Source organism: Neodiprion fabricii, chromosome 3 (genome assembly GCF_021155785.1).
Source record: "Neodiprion fabricii isolate iyNeoFabr1 chromosome 3, iyNeoFabr1.1, whole genome shotgun sequence".
Classification (NCBI taxonomy): Eukaryota; Metazoa; Arthropoda; class Insecta; order Hymenoptera; family Diprionidae; genus Neodiprion; species Neodiprion fabricii.
The window spans coordinates 14,902,289-14,921,694 of record NC_060241.1 but is presented as its reverse complement, the minus strand read 5'-3'; the positions used below and the strand labels follow the sequence as shown (position 1 = coordinate 14,921,694).

Genomic DNA, 19,406 nt, shown 5'->3' with positions numbered 1-19,406 from the left:
TTATTTACCGTCCCTTTCTCAATGTGTGTTTTGTCAACATATTCTTCCGAAAATCATTTTCCATCTTTCGTCCACTCACGATTACAAACTTACCGATGACTTTTACCGCACACTGATCTACCTAACTGACTATTTGATTGTGATATTTGACATCTACTTGCCAAGGTCAATGCGCAATACACTAATGAATTGAAAACTTGACGTGCTATCGAAGGCATTGTTGCAGCGTAAAGTTCTGCCTTTTGCCCGCAATAGTAGACTCCAGACGTGCTCGACAACTTCCGATTCACGACCCTCGTTAAATAATTGAACCTAGAAATTCTGCGGTCAAATCAAAACACAACGACTGACGTTTCCACCCGTAAGAAACAGAAAACGACAACCGACAGTACTAACGAGTAACTATACAGACGTTTTTACATATTTCTATATCTTTCCTTTCATTTATAACTTTTTCACAATAATGTCACACACAGAAAGCTATTCTTGATTCAAGAGTATTTTATTTCTTGGATCAAGAGTATGCTATTTTTTTAATAAAAATATCACATATTCTTCAATGAAGAATACTTAGCACTTGATTCAAGAATATTTTAATTCTTGATTCAAGGATTGTTTTCTTTGTGTGTAGGCCATTTTTTTATTTTTTGTATTACAAATCAACCCTCGCATGTATATCCTGCTTGTCAAATTTTCATTTTTCAGTTACAGCCTATTCGAAATTTTGCACGGATACAACGTGTTTTCACATTATGTTTTCAAGTTCAGAAATGAAAGAATTTCTGAATAATGACCTTTCAAATTCGTTTGCTGAATGTTTGCATGTTGTGGGTCAAATAAACTCCAGTGGTATCTAAGTGCCGTGAATCGTTAAACAACCGAAACGCCATCGCAGTCGTTTTAGTGACAGCCATGTGACGTTGTGAGTATGCGAATACGTGTGTCAGCTGTCAACGAAATATTTAATAATAATCTATTTTTTTAATTTAAATGTAATCTGCCTCTGCTATTCCACCCAAAACAATTTTGAATAAGAAATCATTCCGTCACAAAACATTTGAAAAGTATTCTCTAGTCTCCGAAAATTCATCCCGCGAGATTCACTTGTACGTGTGCACATGTGGTAGTGTCAGAAAAATGAAAGATATCAAGATGGTTGACTCTTAAGCAAAAGAGAAAATTTTTACTAGTAAGATCATACTAGTTGATTTCAGATGAAAAATTGATAAACTCTTAAGCCATTTTGCTATCAGTACGATGTTAGACCAAAATTAGAAGTCAGAAAATCACGCGACCAGCGTTACATCCGTTTTCCGAATATAGTTTGCGTGAATTAAAATATGAGTTTGTAGATTCATCGGTGATCCTTCTAAGAGTTTATGATAAGTTATATAAATATTTACGAACCTGTAAGAGGTGATAATTGAAGACGTCCAATTTGTGTTGTTTGTTTGAAGTGATTCTGGGATATCTTCCAACCAAGTCAACACAGTCGAATAAAGCACGTATTATGGCAAGAAGGAATTCCTTGCACCAAAGTATGGATACATGATCAGTAGATTTCCAAACACCAGGAACATGCGTTGTGAGGACGTTGAGATCAGCTGTCCGATCTACAATTTGATTGCTATTAACCAATACATCACGAGGTCCTCCTCCAACAGAAATAGTCAACACTTTTGACTTATTGGTAAGTGCTCCGGGGTTTTGTAAATTTTGGTAAGTCGTTGCTATAGAAGTGTCAAAAATCAATGCTGCCTCGTGGGGTGTGGCTAACATAATTAATGTATTCACGTGGCTAATATTCATATTTGGATCAAGCAGCACTCCTTTGCCCACAATGCCACCCTAGAACAATATTTTGAAAAATTATAATATTGTGCATCGGAATAAGAAGCCAGTGACACTTTATAACGATGGAAAAAAATGGGATGCTTCAAAAACACGTACCATCGAGTGTCCTATAATTATTACGCTGTCTATCTTGCCTCCATAAAATCTTAGAATTTTCCGTATGCAATGAGACACAAATTCAATTTGTTCTTTCAAGACACCTGAAACAAAAACTTCGTAATTACATGAATATATTATATGATAGTATGGTACGATATGAAATGTTACATATTTCTGTAAATTCAAAATCACTTTCGAAAAACCGAATTATATAACGATGTTGACTTATATCTCAGGTAAGGTACAGTTACCATGTCGTACGAGCGAAGTCGGCCGCTACAGCAGTTATTGTGTATAACCGCGTTATGATCGTAAAAACGTCTGCAATCTAACAATCAATTTTGATTTATTCAATCATTTGTAATCATATCGTAGTCTTTCTGATTACAATAATCATGAAATCTATAAAACTTTGACCCTGATTATATGAAATTTAAAAATCGTGGCAGTAAGATGGTCTTATTGATTATTCATCAGATGGTAAAGATAAAATCATTGATGATTACAGATGACTACCTATGATTGCCTTTTTTTGAATCGCAGTAGTCATGTAATTTTTCTCTAGACATACATATTTATCATGGCTACGAACATTGAATGAATGTAGTCATGCATATTCAAATTTTTACATTCAAAACAAGAAATCTTTTGTAATTATAAAAATATGTATGTAGTCTCTGTACTCTACAATCACTGTGTCACTTTTTTCTGAGCAGCCAAACCCTCGGACGTACATGAATAACAATTGGAGGTAAATTAGTGGTTCTGCAAAGACGCGGGATGAGGTAAAGGGTCTAGTCGCATAAGCATGTCAAAAAAGCCCCCGAAGATTTTCAACGCGGAATGGAGGCAAAAAATTTGTCATCCAAAGGAACACATTTCGACCAAAATTGAACCCTCTAATCTTCCTATTTATTGCTGACTGTCAAATATTGCGTTTTCGCGTTTTTCCTTTTTTTTCTTCGACCTCATTGAAGCTATCGTACTAAAAAAAATCACAAACACGAAACTGATCAGAATACGTAAAAAAACGTATTTTTCAACCAATGTTGGCGTCAATATCGAGAAAAAAAAAATGAAGAAGTTTTCTTTTCCTGTTTTCACTATCAAAAAATAGACTTGCACCCATCATTATTTTTTAGAAAGAGTATGTGCTCAAAGTACAAAACTTCAAATTTTTTCAGATTTTTCACTTTGGTGCGCCATTGTAAAAAAAAATAAAAAACCGCGTTTTTAAATATTTTTCCGGGATTTTTCAGCATCTGGGTATTCGATGGTCGATTTATTTCACTTCCGAGTACGCTTCTACAAATACACGTACAGACACATTGTTCCAAAACGAAACTCGAGATTTCACCCTGAGCTAGCTAGCTAGCTAGCCTTTAATGTGACCCAATATCAAATCAGCAGGAACGGTAAATGATTTTTTTTAGTATTTACATTTATGTATGACATTTGTACTGGAGGTCACTCAAATTCACGTTCTAGTATTAATGTTACGTGGCAGGTTGGAAATAAATAGTCCTATATGTGTTAACGTTACGCGGTATCCTTTTGGGTGCGAAAATCAGCCGAAAACTCTCGGTTTTCGTGCTAGAGCCTATTCACCTCTTCGAGTATCACCGGTGCTCGAATGGTAGTTTTTTTTGTTTTGTTTTCGCACTCTCTCAAGTACAGACGTCGTTAACTCTTGTGTGGATCACGTTACTTTTGTAAGCGGGAATCTACGACTCACGGTTAAAAGAATCTTGTTCAACGGCTTTCACTCCGGAACGACTACAACATTTGCAATTCGGTAGTTTCAGTAATTTCAACATCCATAAACCTGTACCAGAAAATAAAGAGCGTCATTTTCGCAAGAATTTCTCCTCGAGTGTGCCGCCATTTCCTCGCATTATCCGAACCCGCTTCGCCACGAGATTTTCGTGTAACACCGATTCAACCACGGTATTTAATTCAACTGTGTCCGCAAGCGAATGCGTGCACAATGACAGAATTGAGATTCTAAATTTACATCGGGAATCTCCATGAGATTCTCATTTCCAAATGTATCGGCCAATCGGTACATTTTTGGAGCATTTTTTTTTTTTTGGTCTGTTGTGTATTTGTAGGAGCGTGCCTGGCAGTGAAATAAATCAACCATAGAATACCCAGATACTGAACAACCCCAGAAAACTAGTAAAAAATGTGGTTTTTATTTTTTTTACAATGGCGCACCAATGCGAAAAATCTGGGAAAATTAGAGGTTTTGTACTTTGAGCACATACTCTTTCTAAAAAATAATGATGGGTGTAAGTTTAATTTATCATAGTGAAAACAGGAAAAGAAAACTTATTAATTTTTTTCTACTCGGAATTAACGCGAAGATGGGTTAAAAAAAATACTTTGTTTACCTATTTTGACCAGTTTCGCGTTTCTGATTTTTTTTAGCACGATAGATCCAATGAGGTCGAAGAAAAAAAGGAAAAACGCCTAAATGCAATACTTGACAGTCTGCAACAAATAGGAAGATTAGAAGGTTCAAATTTGGCTGAAATGTGTTCCTTTGGATGACATATCTTTTGCCCCTATTCCTGAAAATCTTCGGCGGCATTTTTGACATGCTTATTCGGCTAGACCCTTTGTTAGTAACGTTACTGTAACGATACACGTTCAGAAGAAATCGTTACTTTACAACTTCAGGATTGAAATTTAGTATACTATAATAAACAAAACAAGTTCATATTTTGAAAGTTTAATTCCTCGAAGGTCATTCTAGAATTGCACAATAATAAATTTTTTCCTGATGTTTCGTTATGTTAACATTACTAACTTCAGCCTCGTTCAATCACTACTTTGAAGAAAATAGTACTTATTAATGCTCGTTTAGGCTCGCATTCAATGTATTTCTAAGAATGATTGTACTCCAGAATGTTCAAGGCCAATTTTTAGATGAAGTTCGGCTATTTTTTTTTCTTTCTCTTTTTAACCTTTCCTGACACTCAGAGCTATCTAAAATTACGGTGATAACGCGATGGAACTGAGATGTATCATACTTATTACTATAATATAACTTTTTATTAGTTCTTAACAAGTTTTCGTTCTTTTTACGTTTTATAAGTTTTTATTCGGTACTCATTTAAACTTATTTTCATTATTATTGCCTGACTACGTTGGTACGATAATTTGACTATTTCGAGGGTTGTTTCATTATCCACTCAATATTACCTATTACTACAATATTAATATTACTACATCGATCTCACATGTTCTTGTCGTCCCCTTCTTTAATCCGTCGCTTGTGGCAGGGAATTGTGTTTTTATCACCTGTGCGGCTTAATTTTATATGTTGTGACGTGGTATTTCATAGCCCGTCACATGGTTTAAATATTGCACTTCCCTGCTTACAGAATATCGCTAAAAACAACGAAAACACGTCTGAGGCCAATACTCCAAAAAGAACCACTAGTTAGATTTAAGTGAAATTTCCTTATTAAGATAATTCTATTGTATTTTCTAATTTTGTAACGCCCTACGAGAACCAACTACGAAACTTCCGCTTCGAGATACCTAGACACTGCCTGACAGGGGTCACGTACCAGGTCAATAGCCGGCCACCACCAACTACGGACTACCGAATATCGCTGAAGCAACTCCAGATGGATGCCTACCTGGTTTGCGAAAACGGTCGTGCGTGATGCACAAACAGGACCTCCAACTACGTAGACTTATCGGCCAAGAGCCGAACCATGAACTAACGCTACTATCGCTCGGATGCATCGCCGACGGCGTACAGGGCTGTACATCGACAACACAAAGAAACCTCCCGTCGACGATTCTTATCAGCCCGGAGCTGAACCGACCACGATACCTACTTAACCGTTGTCTATGAAGTAAGGACGGTTGTATCTTCAAGAACCGTCTTATCGAAGGGCTGTGGCGTGGGTCACGTTCGACTATGTGGACCACGTTGACCTGGTGGATGCAGTGTGGAGATCTGGTATGAGGACCATCACTACCAGATCGTTCCGGCCTTAGGGCTCCGATGAACGAGTGCCGTGATGCAGCACCAACGAGATAGTCATAACTGAGAGTACCAGAAAAGCAAGAAGTATAGCATAATCGGTCGCAAGTCCAAAACATCGGTAACACAATCTTCTCGCGCACCTCAATAGCGCAACACATGAGGGGTACGACTTCCCCTCTCGCCAACGATACAGCACAGCTGATGGAAACCCCTCCGACCACCGCGCGACGTGTCCATACCTCAATACCTGTCAGCAAAGGAGACGAAAACAAGCGACGAGGGATTATCGCCGCCCTACCTGTAGACCCGACCTACGCGACCTGTTAGTCCAATTAAAATAACGCAAATTTGAGGAAGAATCACGTGACAACAGCGCGACGAAAATCGCCAGGATCACCGCTCGTCTCGACACTCTACATTCAGTTTTCTAAACAGACAGACGTGTTCTCGCCGTTGAAGTTTTCCATTATCGATTATCGCACCTTCTAGTATTCTGTACCAGTTTCTATCTTTTTCCCCGTAAGTGAGGTTCCTTTTCTATTTTGTGAAGCCACGAAATTACTTGCAATATATCGTTTCTCTCTTTCTCTCTCGCAGTTGCTCTGCGTGAGCCGCTTGGGCTCGTATCTTACTTTTTTCTATTTTTTATCGCAAGTAACTTCGCGACTGGTTGGCTCTTACTTACGCAGTTGGTAGTGACTATTGCTTTATTTAATTATCACTCTCTTCTAGAATAGTCTGAATATCTAATATCGCTGTATAGCAGCACTGTAACATTATTTTACTTATACCGAATTGAAAGAAAAGACAATTGACCGCTTGATACCGCTTAGCTTATTTTGAGATGTAATTATTTCTTAGTCTTTGGAACCACCGGTATCTGCTAATTTATCAATTCTCACATCAGCTACTGAGCATTACTACTTCTTTTAATTTTTTCAGTTAACTAATAACTGTTTCTTTACCGATTCTCTCCTGAGTAATTAATCTTAGTAAGTGTACCGCGCGAGCGATCTTATATCGCTGCGCGGCATCACTCGTCGTTCTTTTGACTTTGGAGTATTGCGCCGTATTGAATAACTTTTTCATTATTTTCTTCGCTAATACCGCTGATCGTAGTTGTCCGTAGTCTCTCTGATTCGTAGTACGCTGCGCATTAATCCTCTTGAATATTACTTTTTTTAATCACGAAATTATCTTTTGCTGTTCTGAATATTATCACTCATCGCCTCACACTTGCCGCAAACTAGAGACTACGTACTATCTGTTAGTTTCTATAACAATAATTCTCTATCTGATTACTTGGCTAGTTATATCAACAGACCTCATTCCGCTGTAATTCAAATAATAATTTACCTGACATTTTTCTTTGAATCTACCCCGTAATCAATACAGTCCCTGCACGTGTTATATTTCTGGTAAGTCTAGTAATTTGATAACTATTACCATTTCTGTACTTCGCATGTTTCTTATAATTCTCGCCGTTTTCATAATTTCTCACCCCTCGGGTACCTATTTGCCGTCTGGATTCTCATATTTTACGGCTCACGTTATTAATGCTTAATTTAAGTACCGTAGATGGTGGATTATATATTTCTTTGTTCTGCTCAATTATTGTAAAACCGTATTAATTATTACCTAGGATAATAGTATCGCGAGCCTACACACACCTCTCGCTTATTCTAAAAACGTTCTGTTTATTTGTTAAGTCTCTCGCTCAACTTTTTCCTGGCTGTGAACTAACTTTCTCACATGACTTAATTGTACCTAAATCTCTTTAGTTGTTCGCTTGTTATTAATATTTCTCGGTTCATGGTCAATATACTTGTTACTATTTCTGCTTCGCCTGCTTCTTATTTTATCTATTGGATCCAACCCCTCCCCCCACCATTATCTTGTCTATACTGAGTAAGCTGTGCAAAACCGTCGTAGAATCTGATCTTGTCTATATCTTCTCTTCTATTATCTATCTATTATCTATTTTCTGACGCACCTGCGTCTGGCGCCCAATAATTATATCTTTCTCTCTAATTATCTCTCAATAACTAATTATGCAGGTCAGTAACTGCGCCGTAGGGAAACCGTCTTTAACCCTCGCAATTATCATCAAGATAAGTTTAAATAAAAGTTGGTTACAATGTATTAACTTCATTTTGGTTGTTTTCACTATGTTATTCTTGTTTTTGTAAGCTTATGTAAAGTTTAGTTGTACATCGTAATGAGTAGTTCTTTCGTTAGCGTCTATGTTATTTCATTTTAGACTTAAGGGGAGAGTTCGGTGAAAAAAAAAGGTCCCATATCTTTGAATCAATTTCATTGAAATTTGGAGCATTTATTTGGAATCCTAAAACTACAATCTGATCCATAATTCAACTCAATAGGTCAAGTAATTCCAAAGTTATGTACTTTTTTTTAGATTTCTTCGAAACACCCCTTGCGCATTAGGTTTCATCGTAGAAGGTTGAAATTTTTTGTGGATACATTTAATGCCATGGACTAAAAATTGTTGCAGGAAATTTTTGATTAGAGAATTCTTAGTCATTGAAACTATTACTTCAACAGTTTGAATTTTTTTTTTTTTTTTGTTACAATTATTGGTATATTATAGGCTGAGAAATGAGTTATATTCACCAGAGCTAAAATTCCCTGCAAACGATTTTATGATAATATGCCTAAGAATATATCTGCCAAAGGGCAAAATAATCGGATGAAACCTAATGCGCAAGGATTATTTTGAATGCCTGAAAACATAGTTCTGAGATAAAAGCGATTGAATGAATTCAGTTTCATGAACTTCTAAGCAGCAAATATGTAGTATACACACAATGAGTTATTTACTGTGGAGATAAGATACTTTGACTTAGTTGACTTCAACATTGATTTGAACCATAAAAAATTGGGTCAAAAGAAAAAAAAAATTCATTATTCAGCAATTTTTTTTTTAATTCCATTTATTTGAATCGAGTTCAAAATTCATCTCAGAATGTAAGTAATAATATTGATAAATCATGTGTCGCTCGTCAGTGCCTATTGTTGTTTTATTGATCTTCAATTTCATTCTTCGGTGAAGTTTGTATCCAATCAGCTTCTGCGTGTCTGTTCTGAAGTCGACTCTCTTCTTCGTCCGCTTCTTCCGCCAGAATCATTCAATTTTCAATGAACTCACTCTGGGACATAAAGGCAAAGAAAAGTCCAATTATTTTACTGTGGAATGATTATTAGGGCTAGACAAATATTTCAATAATATATTGAGTAAATGAAAACGATCAACTAATATTTATCTAGCCTCCACTTGAGTATACTATACAATAATATAAGTAAATACAGGAGCTGACTGCTTGCAAATTAGTCCTGTGAAGAAACCGTTAAAATTCTTCGACACCATACGTTGTCCCTTCTGCTTCTGTTTCAGCCTTCTCCGTAGCGGTTTTTTCAATTTTCTCTGTTCGTCTTGGCTTACTTGCACTTCGTCGTTGCTTTTCATTCAGCCTTACGCTTTCGTCTGGCATGTTGTTGCTGGCTCGCCTTTTTGCATTATCTGTCACCTCATTAGGCGTCACTAACCGTCTTTTTCTTTTGAGCATGGAGCGCTCCCATATTGAATTTAGCAACTACGGTGGCTACTGTAGTTCTTACTGCACTCTGATTTGTGACCATCCTGTCACACTGTAAAATCAGTCGAAGTAGCATTTAGTTGGGCTGCGATAACGATACACACCTGGCAGTACTTTGAGAGTACTTGGTAATCGATCGCCATCCAGTAAGGATGTCGATGACGATTCCTACTCCGTATAACGATGTAAGGCCGAGTTTGTGTCACGTACCGGTGTAAAACACTGCGACGTCAAGTACTACCCCACTCTCCATTGAACGATATATTAATTCATGCGCTCTTCTAACAGTTTGTTCAGCTTTCTCGAAAACTCTTGCTTTTAACTTCTCAGTCTCCGCAGTCAAGTGGTTCACATGACTTTTGAAGCTACTGACAGTCACGCCTTTCATATCCATTATATTGCAGCATTTTTCCATACTTAAGTGCCCTAGTCCAACACTGATCATTCCATCAAATACTCGCCTGTTTATTTCAAAGGGTGGCGTAGTCGAAGTGTCATTGGTTTTGGGACTCATGTAATTTTCAGCGATTTCATGACCGCAGCTGTAGCATTTGACGACGAGCGAGTGCTGATTCGATTCATTTTGAGAGGCAGATCTGTTCAAAATTCAAGTCGGAGTAGTTCAAACCACAAGAAAAGTTTGTCACAGTTCGTTAAATCTATCGTTCGAAAAATAGCTTTGTAAACACGGGGGAACAATAGCTTGGTTGGCAGGGAACAACTGTTGAACCATAGAAATTTTCATACCTAGGTGGTTAGAGTATATGTCAAAATAACTGGTACGAGAGTTATCTGCAATCTTACCGACCGATCACGACGCACAGGCAGCCCATTAACTTCGCGCTCTTTTGTTTCAATAAATAATGAAAATTGGTACTCAAATGTTTATTGAATCCCTGATCACAAATCCAGAGTTGAATTCTGAAAAATTTCAAAAGCGGACCCATTATGACAGTCAAAAGATCAAAAATTTCTTTATCGGGCCAAAAAAGTTTTAAAAAAATATTTCAGTGATGGTAAATTTTTACCAGGTCGGATACGGTTCAAAGAACTTTTTCCGTAAAAAACCGAAAGTCCGGTCATTTTTGACGAACATTTCACCTAAGTCGCCCCTTAAGTTTATTAGTAAAGCAGTATTTTAGAGATGTTTTTACCTTTCTCTGCTACCTATCCATGTATTTATTCATTTCTCAAATGCCACCTTATGCTTTCTTATAATATTTATTCGTATATGGTTCCATAATTTAGCTGCCATGTACTTTACTTGCTAGTGTCATTTGGCAGTGTGAGTCTTCTTGATTATTACTTTTTTATTTGTGATTCATTTGGTATTGCGTTCGTGAATTTTCCTGCGTGTATATTCCTTGTTGTGGTCTGCGTGTGCTTTGATCAAGACGTTTTTTATAAATTTTTGTAGAATGTCTGGTGTATTTATTTATTTTTTTTTTTAGTGAAGCTTCTGTCAGGTAGTCTCCTGGCTGTGTGAATATATAAAGTGTGCTTCCTCTTCGAGCACAACTTGTAAAAATGTCTGTAAGTGTGTTTACATTTTGGAATCTTACGCTTCTGATGCGAAGCTCGTAAGACAGTCAATGACCGTCTAATATTGAAATGCGGATATGCATCATCAATATTAATAATAATCACGAGGCATTTTTCATTGTTGAAACGCATAATTTGAAAAACTGGTAAATTCGAAAAATTAACGACGGAGCCAGGAATCGAACCTAGTATCTAGCGATGCTTTACCGGAGCCTTACTCCACTAGACCACCTAGCCGCCCTGGCTCTGATGCCGTTAATTCCTCTCATCACCAGTAAGTTCAAATTTGTTTTTTTGTGCTGTGATAGTATGTGTGAATATATAAAGTGTTCTTCCTCTTCGAGCACAACTTGTAAGAATAAGAGGTGATGAGAGGAATTAACGACATCAGAGTCAGGGCGGCTAGGTGGTCTAGTGGAGTACGGCTCGGGTAAAACATCGCTAGATACCAGGTTCGATTCCTGGCTCCGTCGTTAATTTTTCGAATTTACCAGTTTTTCAATATTTTACGTTTCAACAGTCTCCTGGCTGTTTTACAGCAATTCTTACATAGAGAGTAGGGGGACTTGATGCCGCAAATCGGTTTATTCTTGCACGTGGTGAAAGTGAAGATCCTCGACCTAACGTGTTTTTTGATTTTCAATCCAATGGGTTTTGGTTACTGACATATCGCCAATCCAAATTTTTGGATTTTCGGACGAGTTTTGCAGACAATTAATTTTTCTTTTCTCTTCAAAACTCAACTACCGAGAACTGTCCCCAAGATTCAAGTGAAGAGCTCCGCTAATCGGAGCTGAACACGCTCCGAACATAGGCGCTATCAGTCGCGAAAAATTCTCCCGATCTAATTGGTTTTCGTCTCACGAAATTCTTGTAGCCTAACTTATCGCTATCGTTGACTTCCGCTGTCGCGGAACGCTGATTGGCTGTCTGGTTCTCCGGTGTTCCATCGTTCGGCAGTGGCGTAACGGCTTCGCGTGGTGGCATGATATCAGCGTGGTGAGGGGGTGCTACGGCTCGCCGGACGCCAACGGGAGTCTCGTCCGCCTTGGTGTTCCTCGCGGCAGAGCTCTACGTTGGCGCTCTCTCCGTAACCTCGTGCGAGGTCCTCCTCTCGTTGCGATCCTCCGCGACTGTCGTCTTATGACACTGTTGAATTTGCCGCCGATCTTGTGTATGATGTCGCATATACTCGAAACAAAAAAAAAATAAACAAAAATCCTAAAAAGTCGTATTCGCCAGCCCGTAAAGTGTCCCCTCTCAGACTATCGAATGCGCGACTATCGTCCTGGCGCTCTTTTACGAAACTAATCGCGATTGTGATCGCGAAATCCCTAATTTTAGGTTCCGCCTAGGGTTCGGGGAGCCGTTTAGGACGCGCATAAAAAATGCCACGTTACAGAGTATAAATTCGTGTAATGAACTGATATTTTTTCTCAATAAAAATGCGTTTGAGGCGAATTCGAATTGTTGAAATGCTATAACATTACATTTCATTTAAAAAAAGGGTATGCTTGGAACATGTTCACCAATTTGCCATTTTATCGCAATAAGCATTATAGTCAGACAAAATCAATCAGCAATTCAGAGCAAGGACTAACTTCATATCGTAGAATAAGGTACGATGTTTTTCACATTAATTTGAATTATTCACTTTCTGTTTAAACGACAAATTCAGCAAGTTGTTTAACGCTTTTTTCTTAGCTGACGTAATACAATCTCTAAAAACTTTGGGCAAAATGGGGATTGTGATCACGGTTATGTGGTCATCTAGAAAAGTTTGGCAAATTCACAAAAACACTATCAACACAATCCTACTAGATGCTCACTAGTTTTGAGATTACGTACTATACAACTGGACCAATTTTTTGTATCTTTTTCAAGAAATGTCCAAATCTCTTTTACCGATTACATAAACTAAATTACAAAACGATGCTAAAGGTACCCGCCGATTCACAGAAAGTTCGCACACGCAGTGATACTCATGAAAATCTACTAGAATCAATGACGTTTCAAGATTTCTGATAACTCATCCGCTGAATCAAATAGTTTGATCATTAAAAATAACGTCTATAATAAATACCTGTGAATCGGCGGTTCGCTATCAGCGCTATGAGCTCGCTTCGGCTTAAGGATTAGAATCCCCGTCACCTCCCAAAAGTTAAAAGAGATTTCATTTCTTAGCAGCAACAAAAAAAAAAAAAAAAAATACATATACATAGACATGATTTAGTAAGTTTTTCGGTAAAACTCGACGGTGCAACATGCCCCATTGTCTGCGTTAGCAACCGTGGGCTCTGCATCTTATCCTAGCCGAGCCCGTGGTAGGGTGATCAATAGACATGAGCTCTAACAAGGAAAAGGTGTGCGATTCTGGGGTGCTACTTATTCGATCCAATGTATCTAAATTTGAAACTGGTAAAAGCAAATTAGTTTACTTGAGACACCTATTTTTATTTTCTTTCCAGCATTGCCACACCTAGAGAAATTTTTACTTACGGTTACTACACAGTCTATAACTATTTTCATTTTCGACAACTATCGAAAAATATAGTTCTAAGTACAAAATAAAAATTATATTTGTAGCTATAACCAAAAAATATAGTGTCTGTTACTTTTTTTGATTACGTTCGTTCTTAGTATATTTTTTTGTAACAATAGCGATAATTTGGTATTCGTACAATAATAAATTGATATTGAAATCTCGTCTAGCTGAAAACACGTAATACCGACGATGGTATTTACAATAAATAGTCCTTTTTGGCATAGGCATAAACAAGTTACTTTTAACACCTGTTTTGGATCTGTCAAGTGTCACTTTATTCCGCTAGCCTCAGAACTGCCTTAAAAAGTATTTTTATGACAGTTCTGAGGTTAGCGGTATAAAGTGTGGTGAAAAGACTTTTTATGGCACTTCGGGTTTTTGTTGCGCGATTCGAGGTTGGAATCTCAACTGGTGTCAAAGTAACGTTTCGTACCTGTGCCGGTAAAAATACTGTATGCGGCGCGCCCGTGACGTATTTTTAGCTCAAATAATGATTTCAGTACACGCTTTCGACTCGCCTTTAGCCTGTGCTGAAATTATTATCCTTATCCTGAAAGCACTTTCTTTACGGGCATGCCACATAAAGTATTATTATGTCTAGCCTGCACTGAAAGTATGCCTTTTAATGCATCTAAATCGGGTGCGAAGTCCCATTTTCTTAGCTGGAAACAAATAAGCCGGTGGAAATATCGTAAGCGGGTGAAAAAACAAAGTTTACAACCGTTTCCCCGAATGCTTCATGCAAAATCGAGTAGAAACCGCGTAATAAAGAATGATCACGCACTTGAATGCAAATTTTCGATGGATGTCATGGTCAATAAGAATCGTGTGCGCCGTGTCCGGAAGGCGATTGACACTGATCATGCGAGTTTCAGCTGAGCCTCGGCGACTCTGCACACCTTAGCTCCCTGAAAATTGCTCTTAATCATTGATAGTAAACTAAACTATTTAAATCCTGCATTTCTCTCAAAACCAATATATTTCATCTTCACTGATTCCCTGCATTGAGAGTAGTATACGACGTGTACAAACCCCAAGGTATTCAAATGAATACCTTTGCTAGGTGTAGAGTTAGATTCCGATAGCCATTCATCGAAATTTACAAAACCTACCCTTTAACAGCTCTATTTCATGAGTAATGAACGTCAGTAAATTAGAATCCGTCCTTTAAGCAAATTAGGGCCCTCTGGTAAAACAGATAATAGGTGAATTTGAATCAGTGAGTTAAATGATAAAATTCAGAATTGTTCATGTTACAACATTCCAAGATAGAGGTTATTGGGCCAAACACAAATAATGTCACACCAGTTGTGAAGGTTTCAGCCCCCTCCATGAGAGATGTCTGTAAGAGAACAGTCGAGTTAATGAGGTGCGCGCGTCGCTTTTTACATTATCTGCCGCACCAAGATCTCAGCTAATATTATACGTCAGGGTAGTACATACAAAAATCGGGCATGGACCAAACAAAGCATGTTCACTTCAAATTAAATCTATTATAATCACAGAAATCCTGAAAATATTGTAACGTTCTTGGACGTTACGGAAATAAATATGGATTCGTGAGTTTGATTATCAGGCCACAATCAAAGGCGTAAATAAAATGTTGAGAAAAAGCTTTAATTGCAGGATACGTGTTTCTGGTTTTAAGTCTGAAACAAGACTGTTTTTACAATAATGTTGGTTGACGCAGCAACCTTATTCTTTTTAAAGACATAAGAAGTTTTATAAACGTCTTTTATCTATGATGACTACTAGATCATTAAAAGGGGGCAAAACGGGTGATTTCACCCTTTGTAACACTACTCCCCCCCTCCCGAGGAAAAGAGTCGTCCCGACTCGGGAAAGATAAAACAATTGTAAAAGTGATCTAGCAGTCAGTGCTCGAAGGTGAGTTGGAGCTGAGGCTCTAAAAATTTAAAGACTCCCTCTTTACTATCTGGCTGTGGGCCTTCATGGCGGAGTACCACTGATTATGTTTTGCTATTGTATTGAACTGTCTTCCATATTCAGCCCATGGAATTTTTCCATCAAAAACAGGTGGTTTTAAAGAACAAATAGGTTTCTCGTAAATCTGAGTAGTAACCCCAGGAAATCTCGAATTATTCAATTGACTCAAATGTGAATAATGTGGCTGAACATGAGACGGAGGCTCGGAAAAGCCAACGTCGTTTTCTACTCTGACTCTACAAATTGGGGATTCGTCTATTTCCCTAATAAAACCACAGATCTTGAGTCACGAACATCTTGGGATCGTCCTGGATGTTGGACCTCCTGACAGCGGGAGATGGAACAGGAGAGGGAAGCGGAGTAGCGACTCTGGAACCCTGAGGAGTGACCGCCGGTTCTCCAGAGCCGTTCACCTGGGGGACAGCCTGAAGAGCCGCTACAGTTGTCCGGATCAGGTCGTGTAGATTGGTCTCCGAACGTTCCTGTGCCTCACGACCCAATCTCCGCTGTTCCTGTTCTCTTTTTTGCTGTTCTTGAAGCAACTGGACAAGTTGTTGTTGTTGTTGGTTAGCTGCATCCAGAAGCTGCCGTTGATGTCGTTCGGCGGCTTCTTGTTGTTGATTCATAAGCTTTAGTAGATCGATCTGTGTGATCGAGACCGCCGAAGGTACGGGAAGAGGGTCCTCTGAAGGTGAAGAAATTGTCTCGGGAACCCGCGGATTTTCCGTGATGGAAGGTTCTTCTCCGCCACTTTCCCTTCGACGAGAGCGTGTCAAACGACTATTGCTCATAGTTAATAGAATTTCAGGCACTGAATTGACTCGATTAAAACTCTTAATCCCACTTCTGACACCAGTGTAACGTTCTTAGACGTTACGGAAATAAATATGGATTCGTGAGTTTCATTATCAAGCCAAAATCAAAGGCGTAAATAAAATATTGAGAAAAAGCTTTAATTGCAGGATACGTGTTTCTGGTTTTAAATCTGAAACAAGACTATTTGTACAATAATATTGGTTGACGCAGCAACCTTATTTTTTTTTAAAGACGTAAGAGGTTAATAAACGTCTTTTATCTATAATGACTACTAGATCATTAAAAGGGGGCAAAACGGGTGATTTCACCCTTTGTAACAATATTATTTCACAAAATCATATAAAACAACAAGTTATGGGCCCAGGAAGTATCTGTGAGAAAAAGTTTAAAAGTCAAGAGTCCAAAAGAGTAAAAAAATTGTTCAAACAATACACGATAAAATGGATTAAGAACAAATCAGGAGAGGGAAGCTGATGAAGGCAGCAGATTGAAATCTAGGATATTGTTACGGGAACTATGTGAAAACCAACTGAAATAGCAACGGAGGTCACGACGAAAGCAAGGGAATAATGAGTTAAGAAAGTAAAGAATTAGACGAGGCTTGACGGCAAAGGGCAAAAGATGCTTGTCTTAAATGTGAGTGAGCAAACTGGTAATTGTAGTTTGCCGCGCTCCCTCTTCTAGTGCTGACGCCAGTCAGTGGCTCAAGTACACTTGGGAACAATGAATCTGAGATGGCTAATTTTTTACACTAGACAGTTATGTTGGCAATACCGAGAAATCTCCAGCGCCATAGTCGGCCGAGCATGAAATAAACTCAACATCAATAAACATAACATAACTCATGACCGTCGAATATAAATAAAATACCGCGGGGATGATGACTTGTTAGATCCACACCACTGAACTTTGAATCCAACCTTAGAATACGTGTTATTCTAACAAGTAATCTCAGCGGTTTTTCTAAGGTTAGATTCGACTGTCATGGATTATGTTACGTTTATTGAGATTGAGTTTGTTTCGCGCTCGGCCGACTATCGCGCTGTAGGTTTCCCTGTGTTGCCAACATAACTGTATAGTGTAAAAAATTGGCCGTCTCAGATTCATCGTCCCCAAGTGTACATTCAGATTACTTCGACAGCATTCAGCGACAGCGACGCCGCTGACCACACTTAGCAGTAGTAGCCTGTAGCGAGTCAAAAACAGCGCGTACATTGTAATCGCGCGAATAAAATCTTCTATACATTGTAACATGGGATTTTTGGTGCCGGTTACAAAGAGCTCCTTGAACCCTGGGCGCAACCAAACTCGAGGGTTTCACGATAGCAGAGTGGTTAGAAAAGAACGCCAAAACTGGAGTCACGCATCCGAGCTTCTGAGAGGGGACACTGTATCGAATAGCGATTAAGATATTGCAGGCTTTTGTTTTTTTTTTTACTTTTCGAGTACAACGGTACCAGGCAAGAGGTCAACTACGAATTTGAGGATATTGCGGAGTGGCAGAATCGCGATGACCTCAAGGGAAGGATGTCAAGGTTGCGGAGGGGAAGCCAACGAAGATCTCTGGATGGCGGGAATCCAAGGCAGACGCGATTCACACTCGCGGCCGGCGTGCTGCAGCGTCTCCCCCTTCATCCCGCCAACAATTGACCATCGAATTTGCGACGGACTGAGTAGCGACGAGGAAGCATCACCCCGCTCACCCCTGGGCCATCATATAGCTGCGTGGAGGACGACATCGCGATCTAGCCTTAAGTTCTGCGGCGCGTTGCGACGACAGGTGCGCGCTGAATTGCACAATCTACGAAATCGATGACGGATCGATTGTTGCGTATTCTTGCGGGTATGACGTCACATAGGGAGTAGCGTACCGAGACCGATCTTGCGGCGGGTCGTCGATTTCAAAGATCACTCTAGTTCTGACGGTAGAGCTATACAGTAGGTCGAGAGAAGTCGCGAAGGTCAATTTGAGTTTTCTCTTTTGGCTCTTTCTTTTTCTTGTGGAGTGTGGCGACGATGTCGACAACTACACACGAGGGTGTTGGAAGCTTTGTGCAGTGGACCGGTAAGCGCGGTTAATATTCTCGCGAAAGAATTTTAAAAGTGATTAAATAACGGCTTGTCGAGGACCGGATGGCCATCTGGGATTTGCGTTATCGAAAGTACTCGAAATTCTCTAGCCGATACTTTTGCTTGGTAGCTTGAGTTGCGCGTTACTTAGTTGAGTGCATTTTGGATAATTGAGAAAGTCGAGTAGAGCCACGGTATTGAGAAGCTTTTCTCGCGTTTTTGAGATTGCGTACAGTCAGAATTCCGCTGTATCAGGTCGAGCCACGTTATTCGGTTCAAGTGTCGCCTCTCGTGTAGATCGCGAATTGTCGAAAGAGGAATTTACGAATTCGCGAATCGAGTTTGGAAGACCTTGAGAAAGTTGAGGTCGGATGCGTTGCGATAGACCTCACCAAGGTAGAATTAATAAATTATGATTACAGATAATAATTAGAGTTGCGATTAGCGCGTCAAGCCATCGTTTGTCTTTAAAATGTTACCCCTTGGCGCATTATCAAATGTTGTGATTAGCGCTAGAATATGTACAGTCAAGGACGATTGCGGTTAGCGCGTTGAATAATGTTTTGTTTAGTTATTGCCCTTCTGGTTTATTATTATAGTTTGGCGCTTAGCGCGGTATTTAGTAGAGGACGATCGCGGTTAGCGCGTCGAGCCCGACTTTGTTTTTAGTTTTCGTTCTATTGTTTATTACTAAGGATGCGACTAGCGCAAGTGGGCTCAAGCTTTTTTATATAGTTCATTTTTTTATTAGTTCTGTTTGTTTGATTTTGGACCGCGAAAAGCGAATTTTGAATTATTCTTTTTTTATGTTTTTGTATCATCGCTGTCGTAAAATATATTGTTTTATTTTAATTTTTTTAAATAGCGTATTGTTGTCCGGTATCTCTCTCGCTCTCCTCAAAAATTCCCCCTT

The 19,406-nt window shown here is 38.9% G+C and overlaps 1 protein-coding gene across 2 annotated transcripts in view; it reads right to left on the bottom strand.

Moving 5' to 3' along the window:
• Positions 1-19,406, bottom strand: part of LOC124178359 (GPI inositol-deacylase) — a 248,154-nt gene that overhangs the window by 107,163 nt on the left and 121,585 nt on the right. For both annotated transcript variants that reach the window (XM_046561627.1, XM_046561626.1), the window contains 2 exons: positions 1,951-2,054; positions 1,408-1,848 (listed from right to left, as the gene is read on the bottom strand). In XM_046561627.1, the coding sequence (XP_046417583.1) occupies positions 1,408-1,848; positions 1,951-2,054 (545 nt within the window). The remainder of the gene's footprint in view (positions 1-1,407; positions 1,849-1,950; positions 2,055-19,406) is intronic.